The sequence below is a fragment of the Epargyreus clarus genome, unplaced genomic scaffold (assembly GCF_041222505.1).
Source record: "Epargyreus clarus isolate Ecla_fem2 unplaced genomic scaffold, WU_Ecla_fem_2.2 ptg000034l, whole genome shotgun sequence".
Classification (NCBI taxonomy): Eukaryota; Metazoa; Arthropoda; class Insecta; order Lepidoptera; family Hesperiidae; genus Epargyreus; species Epargyreus clarus.
Window position 1 is genome coordinate 7999874 of NW_027332239.1, and position 19305 is coordinate 8019178.

The 19305-nt window shown below is 36.2% G+C and overlaps 1 protein-coding gene across 4 annotated transcripts in view; it reads left to right on the forward strand.

Annotated features, from left to right (window-relative positions):
• Positions 1-19059, forward strand: part of Pdk1 (Phosphoinositide-dependent kinase 1) — a 118802-nt gene extending 99743 nt beyond the window's left edge. For 2 of the 4 annotated variants that reach the window (XM_073091415.1, XM_073091413.1), the window contains 4 exons: positions 15009-15267; positions 15376-16299; positions 17024-17301; positions 17407-19059. In XM_073091415.1, the coding sequence (XP_072947516.1) occupies positions 15084-15267; positions 15376-16299; positions 17024-17301; positions 17407-17511 (1491 nt within the window). In that variant the 5' untranslated portion in view covers positions 15009-15083 and the 3' untranslated portion in view covers positions 17512-19059. Of the gene's footprint in view, positions 1-10175; positions 10670-11900; positions 11919-15008; positions 15268-15375; positions 16300-17023; positions 17302-17406 lie in introns of those variants that run through there. The other 2 variants (XM_073091412.1, XM_073091414.1) reach the window with 2 other exon arrangements.
• The last annotated feature ends 246 nt before the right edge of the window (positions 19060-19305 follow it).

Consider the following 19305-nt stretch of genomic DNA (forward strand, 5'->3'; position numbering starts at 1 on the left):
TATGTATAATATACCTAGTGAGTGGAGTCGGCAAACGAAGAAAAATGTATTACCCTAAAAAAACAAATTTTGTAAAGTTTTGTAAGATTTTTTTATAAAAGGTGGCAACCCTACCTCAGGGGCACCCTGGCAGGTGGTTCGCGGCGGCCTGCGAGCCTACTCGAGCGTAGGGTCAAAGGACCGATTCAAGGCCACGATTCAAGTCATTTTAGCAACGCTATCGACCTCTGCTAGGCGCCGGCAGCTCGGTATGCTGAAACAATATACAAGTATGTACTTAAGTAAGATAGGTTAAGAAAAGCTTTGTTGGATTTTTTCGAGTAAGGCGCGATTTTGAAATGTTTGGGAAATAGCGGAGTTCTGGCGTTGAAATTGGTAAGTAAAACTTAGTCAATAAATATATTTATTTTAAAATGAAGGTGCATTTTGTAATACTTTAATAATAATAACTAAAGAACTAAACCCTAATAAACCGAGACTGGCTTTGTCTCACGGGGGATATAATTTTGGGCTAAATATCGGCCGGCTAGCCTGGTTAAAATTATAAATTTGTGCGATATATGGCGTGTGGACACGGCTTATCAACACATTGTCCAACTGCTGGGCATGGGTCTCTTATGCGCGGGAGCTTAGGCCACAATCCATCGCGCTGGCCTACTAAGAATTGGGTGCTAACTCACACAACTTGGAGAACATTTATAAAGGACTCCCAGGCATATATCTAGTTACCCTACACAAATTTCCTCACGATGTTTTCCTTCACCGTTATAGCAACTGATAGTTAATTTGTAATACGCACGTGACTTTGAAAAATCAGAGGTGCGCGCTTGGGCTTTGAATTTTTGACCTTTGCTTCACATCTATCTTACCCCCACATTTGATCAAGTTTAACCAATAAAACTATCACTCCTGTGAAAATATAACAACTTCAACGTAAAACTCATTTTCCTATTAAAAATGCATGTTAAGGCAACAGGACGTCACTACAAAGGCCGTTTGTGGCGGTTTGTTCGTCGGGCATTACCCATACGGAAGTGTGTTGTGCTTGCGCCGGCTATAAATATCACACGAATGCTGTGCGCCGTATTTATTTATCGCTTTGATGATTGAAAGCTTCTTGTATCTTATTTATAGCCCCCTATTCCGACGGTCGTATCCTCTTTTGGGCGTGTTGATTGGTTTAAGGACTAGGCGCCATGTAAAAGGGCATGGTTTTTTATGGAAATAATCTGAGACTAGACTGTATGATTGAAATTGTAGGCCAATTTTTTTATTAACAATAACATATACTACGCGAATGAAAATGCCATCGGTAATCGGTATGATGTTCCCAATTCTAATAACTATAGCAAATTAGCCTGCAGTATATTCATATATTCGGTTTTATCACAGCGCCGACATAACCCCAACTAACCTCAATTAATAATGCTTAATCCACAACAAAATAAACAATACCCACTACGAGTAGTAAGACCTACTAATGCATTGTGTTTTATTTACAACTCCACATGCTCCAATAGAGTGAGACAAACGTTGTATTTGATTTTTTAATGAAAGGACGTTTCATGGATTTTCTTTTGCCGCTTCTTCCCATTACATAACCTTGCAAAGTTTAAGTCAGTTATTGATGTTCAAAAATAGTTTTGAAGAAACTACTTTTGTTTTTGCAACTAATAATTTCGGTCATGTTGAAAGTGGTGAAACGTGTCATGTTCTGAACGCATATAAGTCGTGGGTGCATGCAATCCTTGTGTTCTTTGTGGAGCGGATGTACCATTCGCGCGCGTCCCGGAAACGGTCGGCCTAGACAACGGAAACGATCAGGGCTGTCAATACTTGAATTGATTTAGTTATGTAAAGTTAGGGTTGTCAACTATTTTTCAATATGTGATATTGGAGATATTAAGTGTTGAAAAATATAATATGTTTTTTAAAGAAAGAAAAAAAGGATAAAAAATACCTACTATTGTAGACAAAATGTAACTTTAGGTTTAGAAAGTATAGGTACTATCGGTTCTGGACTTTATTATATTTTATAGGTTCTTTAAAAAATATTATATACATACATGTTACCAAAACATAAAAATCATTTATTCTCTCTTGTATGTACAAGCTAATTTTATAAAGTAGGTATTACATTTTGGACAAACAAATAGAGAAAGATGACGTAACAAATAAGTCGGCTACAATTAAAACCGAATGGAAATCTGAAAATACATTTCCGCGACCAATCGAAACTCTATAACAAACTAATTTTCGTTTTCCACGTACGTGGCTCACGCCGGAACAACGATCGCGTGTAAACTTACACGTGTCGCGATATTGCGTGTGTTTACACGTACTTGCAGTGCAATGAATGCTATACGAGTACGACATAGGTGACATTGCACATTGCCCTCCGGTGATAGTTATTATGTAATTGGAATTGCATATTTTGCGGTATGGACGTATGTATGTAATTGTTTTTGATGATGCTGGCCCGCGGCTTTGTTCGCACTCAGAGGTTTCCATCTGCCCCATAGATTAGTAAAGATTACTCACTCCTAACAAGAAAATGTACCTAGTTTTGAGAATTGAAATAGTTGCGTAAAAATGTTTTGCCACGTCTCCGTGCTAAAATGTCCCTAAAATATTTGAATTATTACGCAGTTTTAGTTATTTATTCGTAAATTTTCTCTAAAAATGTATTTATTTGTCAAGAATTCAAAAAAAGAACTTACTAATAAGCCGTTTGTGGCTTCATTCAATTTCAAGGCGGCGAAGTATCTTTACTAATCTATGATCTGCCCCTCGGAAACGGGGCTTTTTTCAGGATTAATGTTGCCCCTATGTGTACATACTTTATATGTATACAATATTTCATAACAATTAACTACGTAGTTAAGACGTGAAACAAACAAATAAACAAACTCACATTCGCATTTATAATAACAGTTAAGATTGCCAATTTGAATATATCAGTAGTGCCTACGCCATATGGTCAAAGATCAATCATAATTATTATCTAAATATTAAGGAAAAAAATAATTTACATGTTTCTAATTTTTTATCTTATTATAAAGCTTTACATGGCTAGCAAAAGAAAAGTTGCCATACAAAAGAGAAAATGGCACCAATGTTTTATTTCGCCCCATTTTACATTTTTAAGGCATTCTGCATATTCGAAATGTAGATTAAGATGAAGCTTTATAAAAATACCATAATTTTTTTTAGTTTTCCTTTTTTGGATATTTTTGGCTTACGTTTGGCAACTAAAACATCTATGAAAATTTTGTTTCTTAATCCAGGAAAGTTTATTTTCACAACACAAGCCCACTCACCCACTCATAAGTGTATTTATCATGAAGAATCTGAAAATATCTTAGAATTGTTAACTTTTCATTCTTAAAATAAAATTTGATATACCTCTTCGATAAACATAACATTTTTATTCAAAAGTAATCGGAGTTGCGTCAAAAATGAAACACGATAAAAATTGAAACACTTTCTACATAAATTAGATAACTCAACAGTATATTGTAACTAGACAAGTAGGTAAGTACATACGACACATGGCAACGTAATATCTCGTTACAAGTTACACGTGCCAGCCGTTTACAAATTTACAATACTAGTATAACACAAGAATTATATTGACTTCGACGTCTAGTAATTTATTACCGGAGCGCAGCAAGCGCTGTTTCTATGCAGTTCTTGAACTTAGATGAGTAAAATAAATAGATAGATCACCCCTAACAAGAAAGTGTTACTAGTTTTGAGAATTGAAATTGTTGCGTAAATAAAGTTTTGCCACGTCTCCGTGTTAAAATGTCCCTGAAATGTTTCAAATACTTATTTATTTATTAGCTATTAAGTATAGTAAATTATTAAAAAAGAATTAAAAAAAAATGAAAAAAATAATACAAGAGTTAAAAAAATAACTGATAAATCAACATTTGTGGCTTCATCCTATTTCAAGGCGGTGAAGAATCTGTCTATTTTACTTATCAAAGTTCTAGATATGAAAATATTGAACTTGGCATCGACACAGAGACTCTAAACATTCTGAACAAACAATAAGCAGATACTTCCTTCAAATATAAATCAAGGCAAAGCGGCTACATGTGTATTAGGCAGTAAATGTATACTACAAATTTAATGAAGTTGTCTTTGTAATACATTTTCATTGCATTCTAAAACACATGACTTTTTCTTAAATAAGCCCGGACATTGTGCCCGGACTTTCGATCATTTTTTTTTAATACCAACTTCTTATTCTATCAATAACTAATGTTAAGGCCAAGAAAAGCAGGTACCTAATCACCGTCTCCAAAAATTTGCAAAACGTCAACTCATCAGCCAATGAGATCAATTTACGGATTTTTAAGGGTCCATTGACGAGTATTAAGAATTTACATAACTTTAGCATTTTAAGCCATTAATGAGTATGTATGTTTCTGTTCTAATCAACTGCAATTTGGTAATTGTAACCGACTAAACCTAGGCTAAGCAGCTTATGCACTCGTCATGGCATGATAATACGTTTCCGATGGGTAAAATGAAGTGTTTTTGTGTGGAGATCACTTGTAAATGCACCTGTTACCCGAGGTATTTATTGGATACATCTGCAGTGGCATACAGTTTTGATTCGTTCCTTTTGTTTACATTAACTTATTTCGTTTGATACCGAACCCGCAGCTGCCTCAATTTTATCTGGAGATACATTTTTTTGGAATTTTAAAATTTTGAGTAGGTACGCGCTCTGAATTCTTATCATCTGTATAAACTATATATTAAATATAATATTAAAAATGTTATTATGTGACTTATCAGATATTTTATAATTTCATAGTAGCGTTATTTATACGAAAAGAAAATATTAAACACAAACTTTGTCTGTTTGGCCAATTTTAGAATCGTTCTGACGAGTAAAGACCCTTGTTTGTGTAAGATTTTTTGGGGTTTCAATGAACTGTTGTTCAGTTATAATATAAAATTATTATCACCCACTAATTTGTTATGGATCGTTTACTTTTACTGACTTCGTAAAAGGTATAGGTAGGTACTATTATTTTTTTTATAACTACGCTTTTTAGTTGGATCTTAATGAGATATAATTTCAACGGCCATTGTCATTATATCCCAAAATATGCGCTGATGTTTATATTATTATACTTTCTTACACACACAGAAAACACCAGAGATAAGATAACGAAATTACAAAAATAACTCTATGTGCAAAAATACGCTTTGATGTAAATAAATAAAATAATTAACATTTTAATTACTCTTCACATCAACATAAACATGTTATTTTTACTCGTAATATGACAATGAAAAGATCAGTTGTAAGTAAACAAGAAAAATGATACTTTACATTTTGCACATTCCATTTTCTGTGAATTTGACACACGGCACACCTCTGCCTACGTTTATTTGTTTTTCAGCCGAATTGTAATGACAATGTGTTATTGGAATTTCCGGAAACAAAAAGTAATTAATTACAACGATATAGGTAAGTGTTATATGTGTTATAATGTAAATTTGTTTTGACAGACATTATAATATGATTAGGCAGTGAAATAACGAATACAATTTCTTAGGAATTAATGCCTACTCGTAATTTTAAATTACAGTTGCGATATATCTTTATATAGTTTAAGTCAAAGTTTACGTTAAGTAATTTATATATTTTTTAATGAAAATGTTTACTTTTATAGCTCTACTTATATCCCTTACAACGAATAGTGTGCACATAAAACCAGGTAACACACAAATTCGTCAAATATTTTACAACCAAAATGATAGTGAATAATTTTAAAACATTTTCATATCAGCGGATTGCCGTTGATAAAATATAAACAAGAGATAATTATTCACCACATCACCGAGCATTAAGTACTTACCTACCTACATGTTGATTATAAGTAAATAAATAAAAACAAGCCGATGTCAGTGCCAGGTGGTAAGTTCAATGTACGGGGCGGGTTTTATTTTGTTTTTATATGAAGCCTTGGGCTCAGGGGTTGCTGCGCTGCGTCGGCGTCGCAAAAAATCGTAAAACCACCTGGCTTTCTTATATACCAGTAACACTACTGGTTCTTACATACGAACACAATACAGACGCAGATTATGGATGGCGATTCTTTTAAAAGATATCGAATTTTAAATCGATTTGAAACGATGTCTGGATCGATCTACAAAAATATTGAAAAATGTTGCAGTCTTATAGTAACTGTGTAATGTACCTAGTTCAACATAAAAAAAACAAATGTTTAATTTCGCTTATTCGAGATCGATTTGTTAGATGGATCATTGTTAAGTACCAATTAAAAAGCAACCTTTTACAGATTCTCGGTCGGCTTATAGTATTGAAAATAATATTTCTTTTTCAAACTTATCTTTTTATCACAAAAGAGTAATTTAAGACAAGATTAATAGTAGACTTTAAAACTATTTATTTATTATGGTATCATGTACGTGAATGTTTGGTATAAAATAATTAGTGCTTTGCCGGTAATTGCAGTCTAATGGCGGTAATAGCAATCTAAATTGCGAAAATATTTATAGATATTTCTGTTCGTGTGTGTGTGAGAGAGAGATTTATTCTGTTGTTAACAATAATAAACTAAAATAAAAGTATCATCCATCACTCCACTATGCGATTAAATGAATATTCATATATTCATACACGTTTCCTTATAATGGTACTAAATAACATTTTTGGCATTAAAATAAATACTGCCCAAGATAACCTTTAAGATAAATTTTTTCGACAAACTTCGGACATTTTTAGACATAAAAATATATTTCTAATCAAGTATTGTATGTATATTATAAGGAAAAATGTGATTAAGTTAAAGGTTATTCTCATTGTTTTTGAAAACGTATATTAAAATAATGAATAGTACTTTGTTAACGATAATGCAACAAAAACTTTTCTAATAATTTAATGCCGCCTTAATGAATTCTTTAGTAAATGATTGACGTCATTTCAACGAATTAAGTATTTATCAAATTGATTTGTTACTATAATAATACTTAACGATAAGATTTAAAGCTAATAAATTCTTAGTAATACTGTATTACAGGTAAACAAAGCTAGTTTATGCTATGTCATTATTTCAATCATCGTTAAATATGCAATGGTCAAAATAAAAAAGAACATAAAAAAAAATATACGCGACGAATAGATAACCTCTCTTCCTTTTGGAAGTCGGTTAAAAATAATAACAATTGTGTATGATTTTTAGGAACTCCGACGGATGAGAAGTTTCCTAATTCCATAAATGTATGGATAATTGTACGACTTTGAATTTACTCTTTTAAAAAGCGTTTTATATTTTAAAAACAACAGTTTCTATTCGACCAGGATTTTTAATATGCAATATATTTTTCCTCCCCTATGTGTAGGGTTTCATGTAGAATAAAAATGGGAAAACAGACACGTGGGTGTGTGTGGGCGTAGCAATAAGATACACCTACGGGTAAATAAAGTATCTCGAATAACTTACTTTGATACATGTCTTTCTTACTTACATACAAGTTTTCTACATTAATTATATCTTTTTGCGGCTACATACAAATAAGAGTATGAAGGCGATATACTTTTGTGTTTCGATTCGAAAGCCCTTTTAATTTCTAGAGTTTCACGACCCTCACAATTCTGTCTGAGATTATCTGCTGAGGTCATACTTGAAATTCATTATTGAGTCTGCGGTGGCAAAGATGGGTGGCAAAGATCACTTACCATCAAGTGGATTGCATGCTCTTTTGTTACTTCTGTGTTCCAAAAAAACGGAAACAACCAGTCCCAGAGTGAGTATTTCAAAAAAATAGGATGCATTCAAAAATACTGAGCGATCAAGAACCTCCTTAGGGTTTTTGGAATCGATTACAACTCACAAACGATTAAGCCTTCGTATCTGGAAATGCACATGTGCAGGACGCGCGCCGGCCGCACGTGTCGCGGCAGCTGTGCACTGGCAAACTCCTATCCACACAAAAACATGACACGTGCTCATTCAAAAATGGAAGGCTTCGTTGCCTATTGTATTGCCAACAATATCGTGGCCGAAACCTTCGTTAACGCTCCTTTCAGAGGAACTTCTTTTCTTAACCAGGATTTGTAAGAAACGGCAGAAGTTTGTATTTAAAAGTAGCTCATACTTATTTTTAATATTTTCTAGGATAATTCGGACATTTGCAAGTCATTTTTCATAAATCATAATTCGGAAAGTATAATAAATACATAATATTTTTTATATTTATCCAATATACATTTTTGTAGTTACAGTATTAATTGATACCTATATGGAAAATTTTAATATATATAGGTAAATGTAACAGTTTTGATAACGTGTTTTGTAGATTTGATGACGTTGGCATGACTGTTAATTAATTTTAGGGTTTTTTCACGAAAAAATGATTAATATATTTTAAATACATAGATAAAAACTGATAAGACACTGAACACAATGATTGTGAATTTAGACTAGTTTCCTCACAAGATCTAATAAGGCTAGTTGGCCAAAAGTATTCCTCCTGAGTGTATTTTTTTAATATAGAATACACACATCGATAATAAAAGATTCGTTCCGAAAAAGCCAGGCATATTTGTGTTGACACAAATCAGTATAACCAGTACGGTACTTTAGAGATTATTCTATTCGTTTAAATATATTAGACTAGCTGACCCGGCAAACTTTGTACCGCCTCAAAATCTATTTAACAAATTTATTTTATATAAAATATAGCCTATGTTACTCGTGGATAATGTAGCTTTCGTATGGTGAAAGATTTTTTAAAATCGGTCCAGTAGTTTTTGAGCCTATTCATTACAATCAAACAAACAAACAAAGTTTTCCTCTTTATAATATTAGTATAGATATAAAATCATCGTGCAATAAAATGATATCATCGAATTATACCTTTCGCTTGTAATATTTATATAATATGTTTTGCGTTAATTACTAGTGAGTAAAGTATAATGTCATCACCAGACTACTTTTTACAGATCGGATTTTAATATTGCGTTCTGGAGTGGCAAGCGTTAGGGCGAAGTTGGCGCGAGAAATGCGTTAATATCTTTCCATGCAGTTGTGGCGGCACATCTTGATGTTATTGATTTTGTTCTCGCTTCCCGCGCTCCGATGCACCCCTCCCCTGCTCACCCCCTTCCTCCGTTCTTGTTCCGCCATAACGTGCCTGCGTCATGCCTAACGTGGCCATTTATTTTTCTCGTCAGAACGGGACGTTTGTGGAACATTGTAGAAGAAAATGTATAGGTACTTCACTAGTATGTCAAAAAGAAAAGAATCTTCAAAATACATATATGTGAGAAACATATAGTATAGTGTACTTTCTTCGGGAGGTCCGTTAGAAACCATAAGAGACATGCTTACTTACGGTGAAGTAAGTAAAATAAAGTTTTGTATTCGTACATTAATATTAACAATCGATCCTAGTTTTCAACTAAGGACGAAGCATACACCTTATTTTACTTCACTACGAACAGAGGGATGGGTAACGTAAAAACGGGACTGTCCTGACTAAAGCGGAACGTATGGTCACGTTACCCATGCCGCCGCCATGACACTGCGCCCTGTTATTGCCCCCGACGAAATTTTCAAAACAGAATCACGTGGTGTCCGCATGGCACGTGGTTTTTGATTTTCTCAGTCTAAATACTGATTTTGAAGATAATCAAAATAAAAGATGTGTGTCCCCGAAAATTCGCATATTTACCTATGTGTATCATGGTTATAAAATCGATTCGATATAGTTATAAATTTGGTTATGTTTATGGATGTGCTATACGCGGAAATATACTCATAAAATATTGACAGCCGAATTATCAAGCCTATTAAATAGGCTCGATAATTTTATTGTGTGTATTTTGAAATAATTGTACTGTGCGGAAGATAAACAAGGTAAATAAACACATGTAGCGCTGCGCTGCAAAATAAATGATGTTTTAAAGTTTATCTAGATAGAAATTTCATAATGTAATCAAAAGTATTGTAATCAGTGTAGTAATTAGCGTGGGTAGTGAGGAGGGAGGTGTACCAAGAGTGCATTGCTGTGGTACGGACAGGGGCAGGGGAGGACGGAGACCCTCAGAAGCGGGGCGGCGGGGGGCGCTCGATTACACCAACAAGCGCCATAGGTACGTACAGCGACGTCAGCGACCGTGCGATTATTCCGTCTACTGAGCCACAGTACACTGAGCGGAGGACGTAGTAGTCAATGCCTCGCTCGCGTCAAGCGTCGTGTTTGTAACTAGTTTAGTCTGCAACGCGCCCTCGTACCGAACGGTTGTGTTCAGCGCGATATCTCAACTTTAGTACGATTCTTATTTATTTAGTAGTAATTTAAATATTTCATTGCATTCCATAGAAAATTTCGTAGTTCTTAAATATTGTAGTTAAGTTTTAGTGAAATTAAAGGCTTAAGAAGTCGATAATAAGCAAGCTTCATGAACTGTGATTGTGTTTTGACTGTTTGAAACGACTATAAACGATAAACATAACATCGTGTGTGGCGGGTAGAAATGAGCGGATTGACCATCAGAGTTAAAAGGGGATCGAGGGGTAGCGCCACACTGATCGAGGCAGCCAACAGAATTCTGAAACTTCTCGGAGTGAGCTCCACCAAGCGCGGGAAACAGCCCTCGCCAAAAGCAACTAAGGTAAGGTCAACGGCTCGCCTCTTTATTTATATTTACTTGTAGGTACTCCGTGTCGTATATATTACAATATTGATGCTTTTACTGTTTTATTCGCCCAAATAAAAAAGGGAACATAAATTGAGACTTATTAAAGTAATGATTATTCTGTAATAAAATTAATTAAAATCGTTATAGTAGTACGTAGTAAATAAGTAAACAGAGCAAGGCGAAAGTATGGTAGCGACCGCAGATTCCTGAGAGCACGGGCACACGTCAAGCGTGACTTGGATATTCTAATAAATTTTATATGTCAATAACATTTCTGTAGCTTCTTTATAATGATTCAATTTTCTAACAGCCGCTTTGTTTTCGACTTACATGTTCTGAGAATTCTTGGACCTTATAAATATACAATTGTACATCGATTTTAAGGCCGTCCCTGTCATTCAAAGACGCAGTCATTCATCAATACGTGAATATCGACGTGGCTTGTATTGGTCGCGTAAGTCGCAAGAGTAAGGTGTTGATAAACTTTCGCTGCACTACTAACTAGTAACTACTACCTACTACGTCTAGGTGCGCACTTTCGCTCGCTTTTAACGTGCACTGTGGAATGCACACGGGAATCTAACTGGTCTTGTGTTTTTGCTTTATTTAGTCCATCGACTTTATTGTATCTGTTGTGATTGTGTTTGCTATAAAATTGATTATATTTGTCCGCCTATAACAATTATAGTTCCATTTTCATTACGTACATAGTGAAATTACTGACAATAATAATTGTAAACAATTTAATTGAGTCATCAACAAACAATATTGGATTGTTAATTAATTTCCGGTATAGCTTGGGTACGTTAAACATTTTGAGCGTACATACTTGAATACGTATGTACGTGTATAGAAAACCTAGGATACGTACTCGTATTTTTTTCACATTTAAATTAAATAGAAAGCTGAAAATCATAACATCGATTATCAACCGCCGTTACGAACGACGGTTATAGACGGCGATCGCGCCGCGTATGATCAGTGTGATGCAAACACATGAGTGACGGCTCGCGGCGGGCGCGGCACCGACACGACACTTGTTTGTTCACGCGTCGACGGCGTGACTGCCTTGTTTACCATTACGACCGATTCACGATCACCGCTCATCATTCTGTTTATAACAACACAACACATACTCACCTTCGATTCACACCGGCGCGCGGCGACTGCAACGCGTCATAACTTTGGAGTTTGACCACGACGAGTTAATGGATGGGCCATGGTTTGTTTTGGAGTTTTACTACTTACGTATTTTAAATTTAGAACGAATCCATTTTCTTATACATCTCCCAGAATACATTGGGATAAATGTCAAGCAATGGTTTTTATTTTTGAAATATAGATTTTTGTTGTTTATTTATAGTGAGAACGTAAAATGCTAAACAGAAGTAGTTTAAAATCACAATTTTGCATTATGATTATTTTCGAAGGCACAAAAAACAAGTTTCATTAAAATTCAAATTTATTTAAGAATAGCCTCATTTTAAAATAGATCTGGTGTGAAAGGATTCAAATGGAACAAGAATATCAGTGTATAAATCCATTTTTATGTTGTTGATCAATAATATGTAAATAATGGGATATTAGCAACAAAAATTAAGCTTATGAAAATATGCTATTTCCATTGAAAAATATTTTTCATAAAAGGAAAGGCTCCTTTACATCATTCGCCCTTAATGTGAAAGTATTGTCGGTAAATACGACGATTTATCAAAAGACATGTCTTTTATCTGTCTGTAATTACAATCAGATTTTACCTTTCACTGATATTGCCCAACAAAATCTGCTTCCTTTGGGCCTGTTCAGAAAATATATATAAGTAGTTATGCATTAATGATATATTGATGTTGATGTAATATGACACCTGTCATTAAAGGGCAAACATATCATTTTAAAGCAATTATTGAAAATATCAAGAAATGTTCAGTTTATCAGCTATTTACAAAACTTGTATTTAATGTATTCGATAATGATATCCATTCATTTGTTGCGTGGACACGGCGCCATCGGTGAAAGTTATGAGTTTGACAGATTGTGTACAATAACAATTTATTAATAACAATATTTAATGGATCCGTAAACGATAACAAAAGTTTCAATTACATGGTCATAGTGCGACATTAAAATAACCCAGTTTCAAAGAAATGAAAGGAATGCGGACTATGAATGATATACGTGCCTTGCCGTAGCTAAGTAGGAGCCGGATGTTGTGTCGACTCATAATAATCTTACGTCTAATTGATGTTGAGTCGGCACGAGCGAGGCCTTTGTTTAACAACTACCAAATAAAACATTTCTGGTAATGAATTTTCGTTTAACGCGACCTCCATGCTCGACTAGTTCTCGTTTTCGATGCACTCTGAAGGCCGTGTTACGGGCTCGAACTGTGTTTACACACAAACTATTGCGTGGACGTTAATCGCTATAAATTGTCACACGCGTGCCTAAAGCGGTTTCCTACAAAGAAGAATAGGCATGATGACAGTATTATTAGACTCAAAGTGATTTTCGTGAAAGAAAAAATGTTGAAAGAAAGGATTCTAAAAATTGAGTTTTAATTTATAAACTTAGAAATTTTAAATAAAATATAAGTTAATATAAAAAACTGCAGCCAGCCCTGTCGTTGCACCGCTAATTTGAGTGAATGAGTATCTCTGCATCACCGTATTGCTTGAATTTTTCTATGAATGTAGCGGCGTGACGTCACCAGCGGACGCCATGACACCTGCGAGCCTTTTCGCGCCTAATTCGAATTAGGTCGAAAAATACTATTTGCGTTAAAAGTTAATTTAAATATTGTTGAAATAATCTTATTTTTGGAAGCGGTAATTATAGACGGTGATTTCAAAATCTGTCATATTGGCTATCGGGCGATGCATGCTGTAGGTGCGGTCAACGATGTAGAGGGTCTCGCGATGGTGGGGGATCGAGGTCGCGTACGGAGTAGGTGCGCGCGGGCCGCGGAATGCGTTGCGGTGGGAATGCGCTCCGAGTACCGTTGTGGCGGTGTAAACCGCTCCGCGCCGCCGCCGCGGAATGCGAGACCCACTTGCGGTATGCATGAACCACCTCGCTTATTTTGTGACTCATGCGCCACTTAAATTGACTACACTCACTCGCCGAACAGCGCTGTACCGCTATCAATTCTTTCACTACAGACGGATAATAGTATCGAGCGTTGTTAAATGGAAAAATTGAAAATTACCGTGATTAGCAGAATAATTGAAGGTAAATATTGCAAAAAAAGAAAACACGCAAGGGCATTTCAAACGTATCTACAATCTGTCCATTTCTTGGAGCTTCATTCATAGATCTAACGATCGTGTCTCTAGTGGAGTAACTAAGGGTTTTTCTCCTTCATTGTTTATTTCAAGAAATACCGCTCTAGTTCCGCTTGCTGCTTACTGTTCATTAACGTAAGAGACCACGTCATTTGCTGCTAATAGTTTTTTTCTAAAAATAATTGTATTATAACAAATCGTATTGTAATTGAAATATAATGAAATTTATTTCATAGGTATAATATTTGTTTACATAAAAAGTAGTTGTGGTCATATTTTTATAAGCAAAATTACGCTGCGTTGTAAATAATTTTATATACAAGAAGTAACACCAAAAAAGCAATTTAATAATAGAAAGTAGAAACCATGCCGAATATTAAACTATGTACAATGTTTGTCTTAGTAAAAATCACCGTTAACCGATGTATTCGTGAGTTTGTTAGAAAGAGAGATCGTCTTTCTTATCCATCTTAACTCATGTTATTGAATGGGAGTGGTGTTTTTTGTCCGAAATGTCTGTAAGAGAATGAACAAAAAAATTCGTGCCCCAAACTTTTAGAAATTGGATCATCGAACTGTCTGCGAGGCCAACGAACGTGCCGGCAACGTTCGAATACATGACTCGTTTAGCTACAAGCTTAATTATTTGCGCGCGTTTTTAATACAAATTGCTAGTAAGTTTATATAGTCACTAGTTTTTACGTACGCGTTGAGGAGAGTAATAACAAAACTTATTTGTATTTGTGAAAAGATCGTGTTAAACTATTTACTTTTAATTTTTGACGTATCAAGTGTCAACTAAAATTAAATTTCAAAACATTGGTATGCTATTACGTATACGATAGAAATTTTCTGACAATACAACGTGTTATTGATTATCTTACGGGCTGATAAACAAACAACATTACTCCTGCGTTTCAAAACATAAAACATAATATACTTTTGATTGTTTATATCAACAAAAAATCGTCATAGTTTGGTCACCGTGAGTCACCGTCACTTTTATTAAACTCTCTCTCGTTTGGTTACAGTCTAACGGGCGAGCCGGCAGTGAAGTGCGGGCCCCAATCGCGACCACGGAGGCTAGCGTGGAGTCGCCGGTAAAGATGCAAGCGTCCCAGGCGGCCGCGACTCCGGTGCCGACACCCACCTCCACGCCGGCGTCTAGTCAGTCGTTCAGACACACGAAGCGAACTGCCAAGGACTACAGATTCGGCAAATTAATTGGCGACGGATGCTACAGCACAGTGTTCCTTGCAAAAGACATTCATACTGGAAAGGAATATGCAAGTAAGTGTCCACTACACAAAATAATTTGTAATAAATTGCAATATCAAGTAATAAACGTTTTGGAATCATGGGAACACTTAATTAATCATACATTTCTTTCCTTTTCAGTCAAAGTATGCGAAAAAAGTCACATCATTCGCCACAAGAAAATTCCATACGTAAAACGTGAGAAAGATGCACTGAATATGCTGTTCAATGTACCACACGGATTCGTCAAACTGTATTGCACATTTCAAGATGACGAGAGATTGTATTTCGTTTTGTCGTACGCGAAAAACGGCGAACTATCACATTATATTAATAATAAAGTAGGCTCTTTTGAGCTTAATGTAGCGAAATTTTATGCTGCTGAATTGTTATTGGCGCTAGAAAAAATGCACGCTAAGGGAATCATTCACCGCGATTTAAAACCGGAAAATATTTTATTAGATGAAAATATGCACTTGCAAATAACAGATTTTGGAACTGCTAAGATACTCGACCCTGAAGCGATCCGTTGTCCCCCTGAGCCAGCTCCTGTAGACGAGGACGATGACCACAGTCCAACGAGAAATGATCGCTCAAGGAAAATCAGCTTCGTAGGTACAGCCCAATATGTCAGCCCTGATCTCTTGCAAAATCGGGTAGACACCCGCTCCTCTGATCTCTGGGCATTTGGCTGTATCGTATATCAAATGATATCGGGTTTGCCACCTTTTCACGCTCCAACAGAGTTTCTGACCTTCCAAAAAATACTCAAAATGGATTATGAATTCCCAGAAGGATTTCCTGCCGATGCAAAAGATTTAGTTGAAAAGCTTCTGGTTTTGGACTATTCAAAAAGACTAGGAGCTAATGACAAAGGTGTTACGTATGAAAGTATCCGCCAGCATCCATTTTTCGAAGGTATCGACTGGGAGAACATTTGGGAGCAAACGCCGCCTACAATTAGTCCGAATTTAGAGGAATACAGTGTACCTGATCACTTGGAACCCGGATTGGGGAAGGACCAAATTATGCGTTTATGGGAATTCGATCTATCAACTTCAAGAGGTAATTATAGATTCTTATTTGTTATATTTGTCAATAACAAAATTATAAATCATATATCCAGAAAAGGAATTCTGATATAGTATACTGTTCTGTTGCTGCACACGAAATATCTGTACAATTAAACTTGCGAGTGCGATGGAGCAACGAGTAAAAGGCAATTGGAACGTCAGTGACCTAAATTCTTTGCAAAAATACACGCGTGTAATGGCGTGATCGAGTCAAGTCCGACATCTCAATCCTTTTATATCCATCGGCTTGCTTAGTTTAATTTGTCAATTCCATTGATAGATTACGACCAAATGGGCGTACAACCATCTCGTGTATGCTCACAACGTATTGTAAATGGTAACACGATCCTTGCCCATGTTGCATTCAGTGTGCCGCATCATCGCGTTCACTGCTATTCACATTCAAAACGGACGTCCTTTATGTTGCCGGTTTACGGTCCTATAGTACGCGTGACGTCAGCTTTCCGGCGCGGCGCAGGAGTCGCGTTCTCAGCCGCTTGCGACATGACATGAATGATTCGCTGCGCCCGGCCGTACTCTTTATTAATGACCACCATGTGAACAGCTGATTGGATTCTATTCAAAAATACTTGGCCTGTTAAAGTTTAATTAAATCTTTCGAGATATGCTGGGGGATTACTGGCCAGATAACAAATAGTATAAAACAGATGTTAGGTAGCACTGAGTGTGACATTAAATTGTGTCGTTCTTTCCAGGAATACTGAACATTAGTCCCGAAGAAAAACGCCAGCGTCTCGAAGTTCAAGCTAGAGAAAATAAGTATCATCAATTTGTGGATGGGGAGTTAATTCTGAAGCAAGGCCTTGTGGAGAAGAGGAAGGGGCTGTTTGCGCGGCGTCGCATGCTCTTACTCACGACGGGCCCGCGCCTCTTCTACGTGGACCCTGTAAATATGGTGCTCAAGGGTGAAATACCTTGGTCACCAGAATTACGGGTGGAAGCGAAGACGTTCAGAATATTCTTGGTTCACACAGTAAGTTTCTTATATAGATGTTTGAATAGACCAATAAAATTGGCATTGAGCAATGTAGCATCTTTGAAATGTGAAAAATATTAAAGAAAGTATTTTCTTTCGCAGCCCAATCGTACGTACTTCTTGGAGGACCCACAATCTTACGCGCTAGATTGGAAGAGCGTGATCGACGAGGTGCGCATCGGCACATACGGACGAGATACGACTTAAGCGGCGGCTGGCGGCCGCCCGAGTCGCGCCAGCGGGCCGCGCCCGCGACCTCCCGCTCTCCGCACGCCGAGTGCACTTCTAGGATATAACTAGCCTTCATTTCGAGCACGATTATCATCCGGAAATTATGATGAAGCGGAAACTATGATGAAGTTCGTATTCCGGCATCGGCATCGTCCGGCGCGGACTCCCGGCGCGGGCTCGCGAGGTGGGCTGTCGGCGCCGGCGGGCCGCGCCACATGTGTTCCCAGCGAGCCCCGCGCCGGCGGCCGGGCGCTCCTCCGGAGGTTTACGAGACGACGACATCGGTTCCCTGAACGATCAGTGTCGATACTGAATGACTGATTCCTATTAGAATATCCCTATTGTCTTAAATTATTCTTATTTAAGTTACTTATTTAAATGTGGATGGCGGCGGTGATGTGTAAATATTTGTCGTAAATATTGCAATCGTTTAGGTGTAATGTATGCGTATCGTGGGCCGTTTTCACTTAAACATAATGTACGATTACGGACCTAATGTAAGAACGGATTCGTTATTCGCCACCCGCGTGTTCACGAAGCCCATTCCAGTTGGTATCTAGGCAATTTGTAGCTAAATTAATATTATTTATTTTATTTTAATTTTGCCAACGGAATGTGACTGTTGTACAGTTGTATCATTAGACATATTACGAGGGTCGCTTACGTATTAGTCGAGGCACGCGCCATTAGCAACGGGAAATATATTAGCATTAAGTTGTTGATTGTTAAACTGGCAGCGCTCGTCGATACGGAAGTGGCCGCGCGTGAGTTGGCCGCAGCGGGGTCGAAGGGCCGGTAGCAATGGCCGCCCGCTCCCCCGCGCCACTCACCCCAACGATAGTGTTAAAAGCCTCAGTGTTTTACGCACTATAATCCCTTAGCAAAAGTATACGGATAAATTCCACCAAAGGTGACCTATACAATTATGCTTTGATTATTTATTATATAATTCGATGATTCCCTTATTGATTGATTGGTTTGTTAATATAAATTCGATTAAGACTTGAGAATGCTTACTGGATAGTGTACCTAATACGAATTTGTGTTTGTCGTTTGTATTAATAATGTAACAGAAGATGATGTTATCGGTAAAATTCAATGTCATGGCTTATGTTTATCTGCTGAGTGAGACCACAGTTGTGTTCTGATGGTTATCGGGGTATTGTATTTCCTTTAGGTTAATAGTGTATTTAAATGCCTAAAACTTGCCTGCAGGAATGATTATAGTGGCGCTAAAATGGGATCTAATCCATATTGAACAATGTAGTAAAATTATAGGCTAATAGGATCTAAACTATGTTCGAGGACCGGTTACTTTTTGGTAGTTAAAATATAAATTTTCGACTACGTGACACAATAGCTGTTCGTGAAAATTGGAATTCACCATGACATTGTTGCTAATAAATCTGCATTTAAAATTTAATAACTGTTAACTATTGTAATTATATTTTAAAAACATTTGTATTGCGTAAATTCCGTAACATAACAAGATAAGAAATTGAAATAAATTGAAGTTGATTTTTACATATGTGTTTTTATTTCGTAAATTAGTCTGCAAATTATACCCACTATACATTCAAATATAAAATATTCACTACATTCTTTGAGATGGAAATCAATATACAATATTGAAAATTCTTATACTCGTACGTAAATAATGATTCTAAAATCACCTTTATATACGTTAACAAAATAGCAAAAATACAAATACAATACTTAATACACACCTTTTAAAAAGCAACACAACCTTATGTATTGTTTGGTTATGTG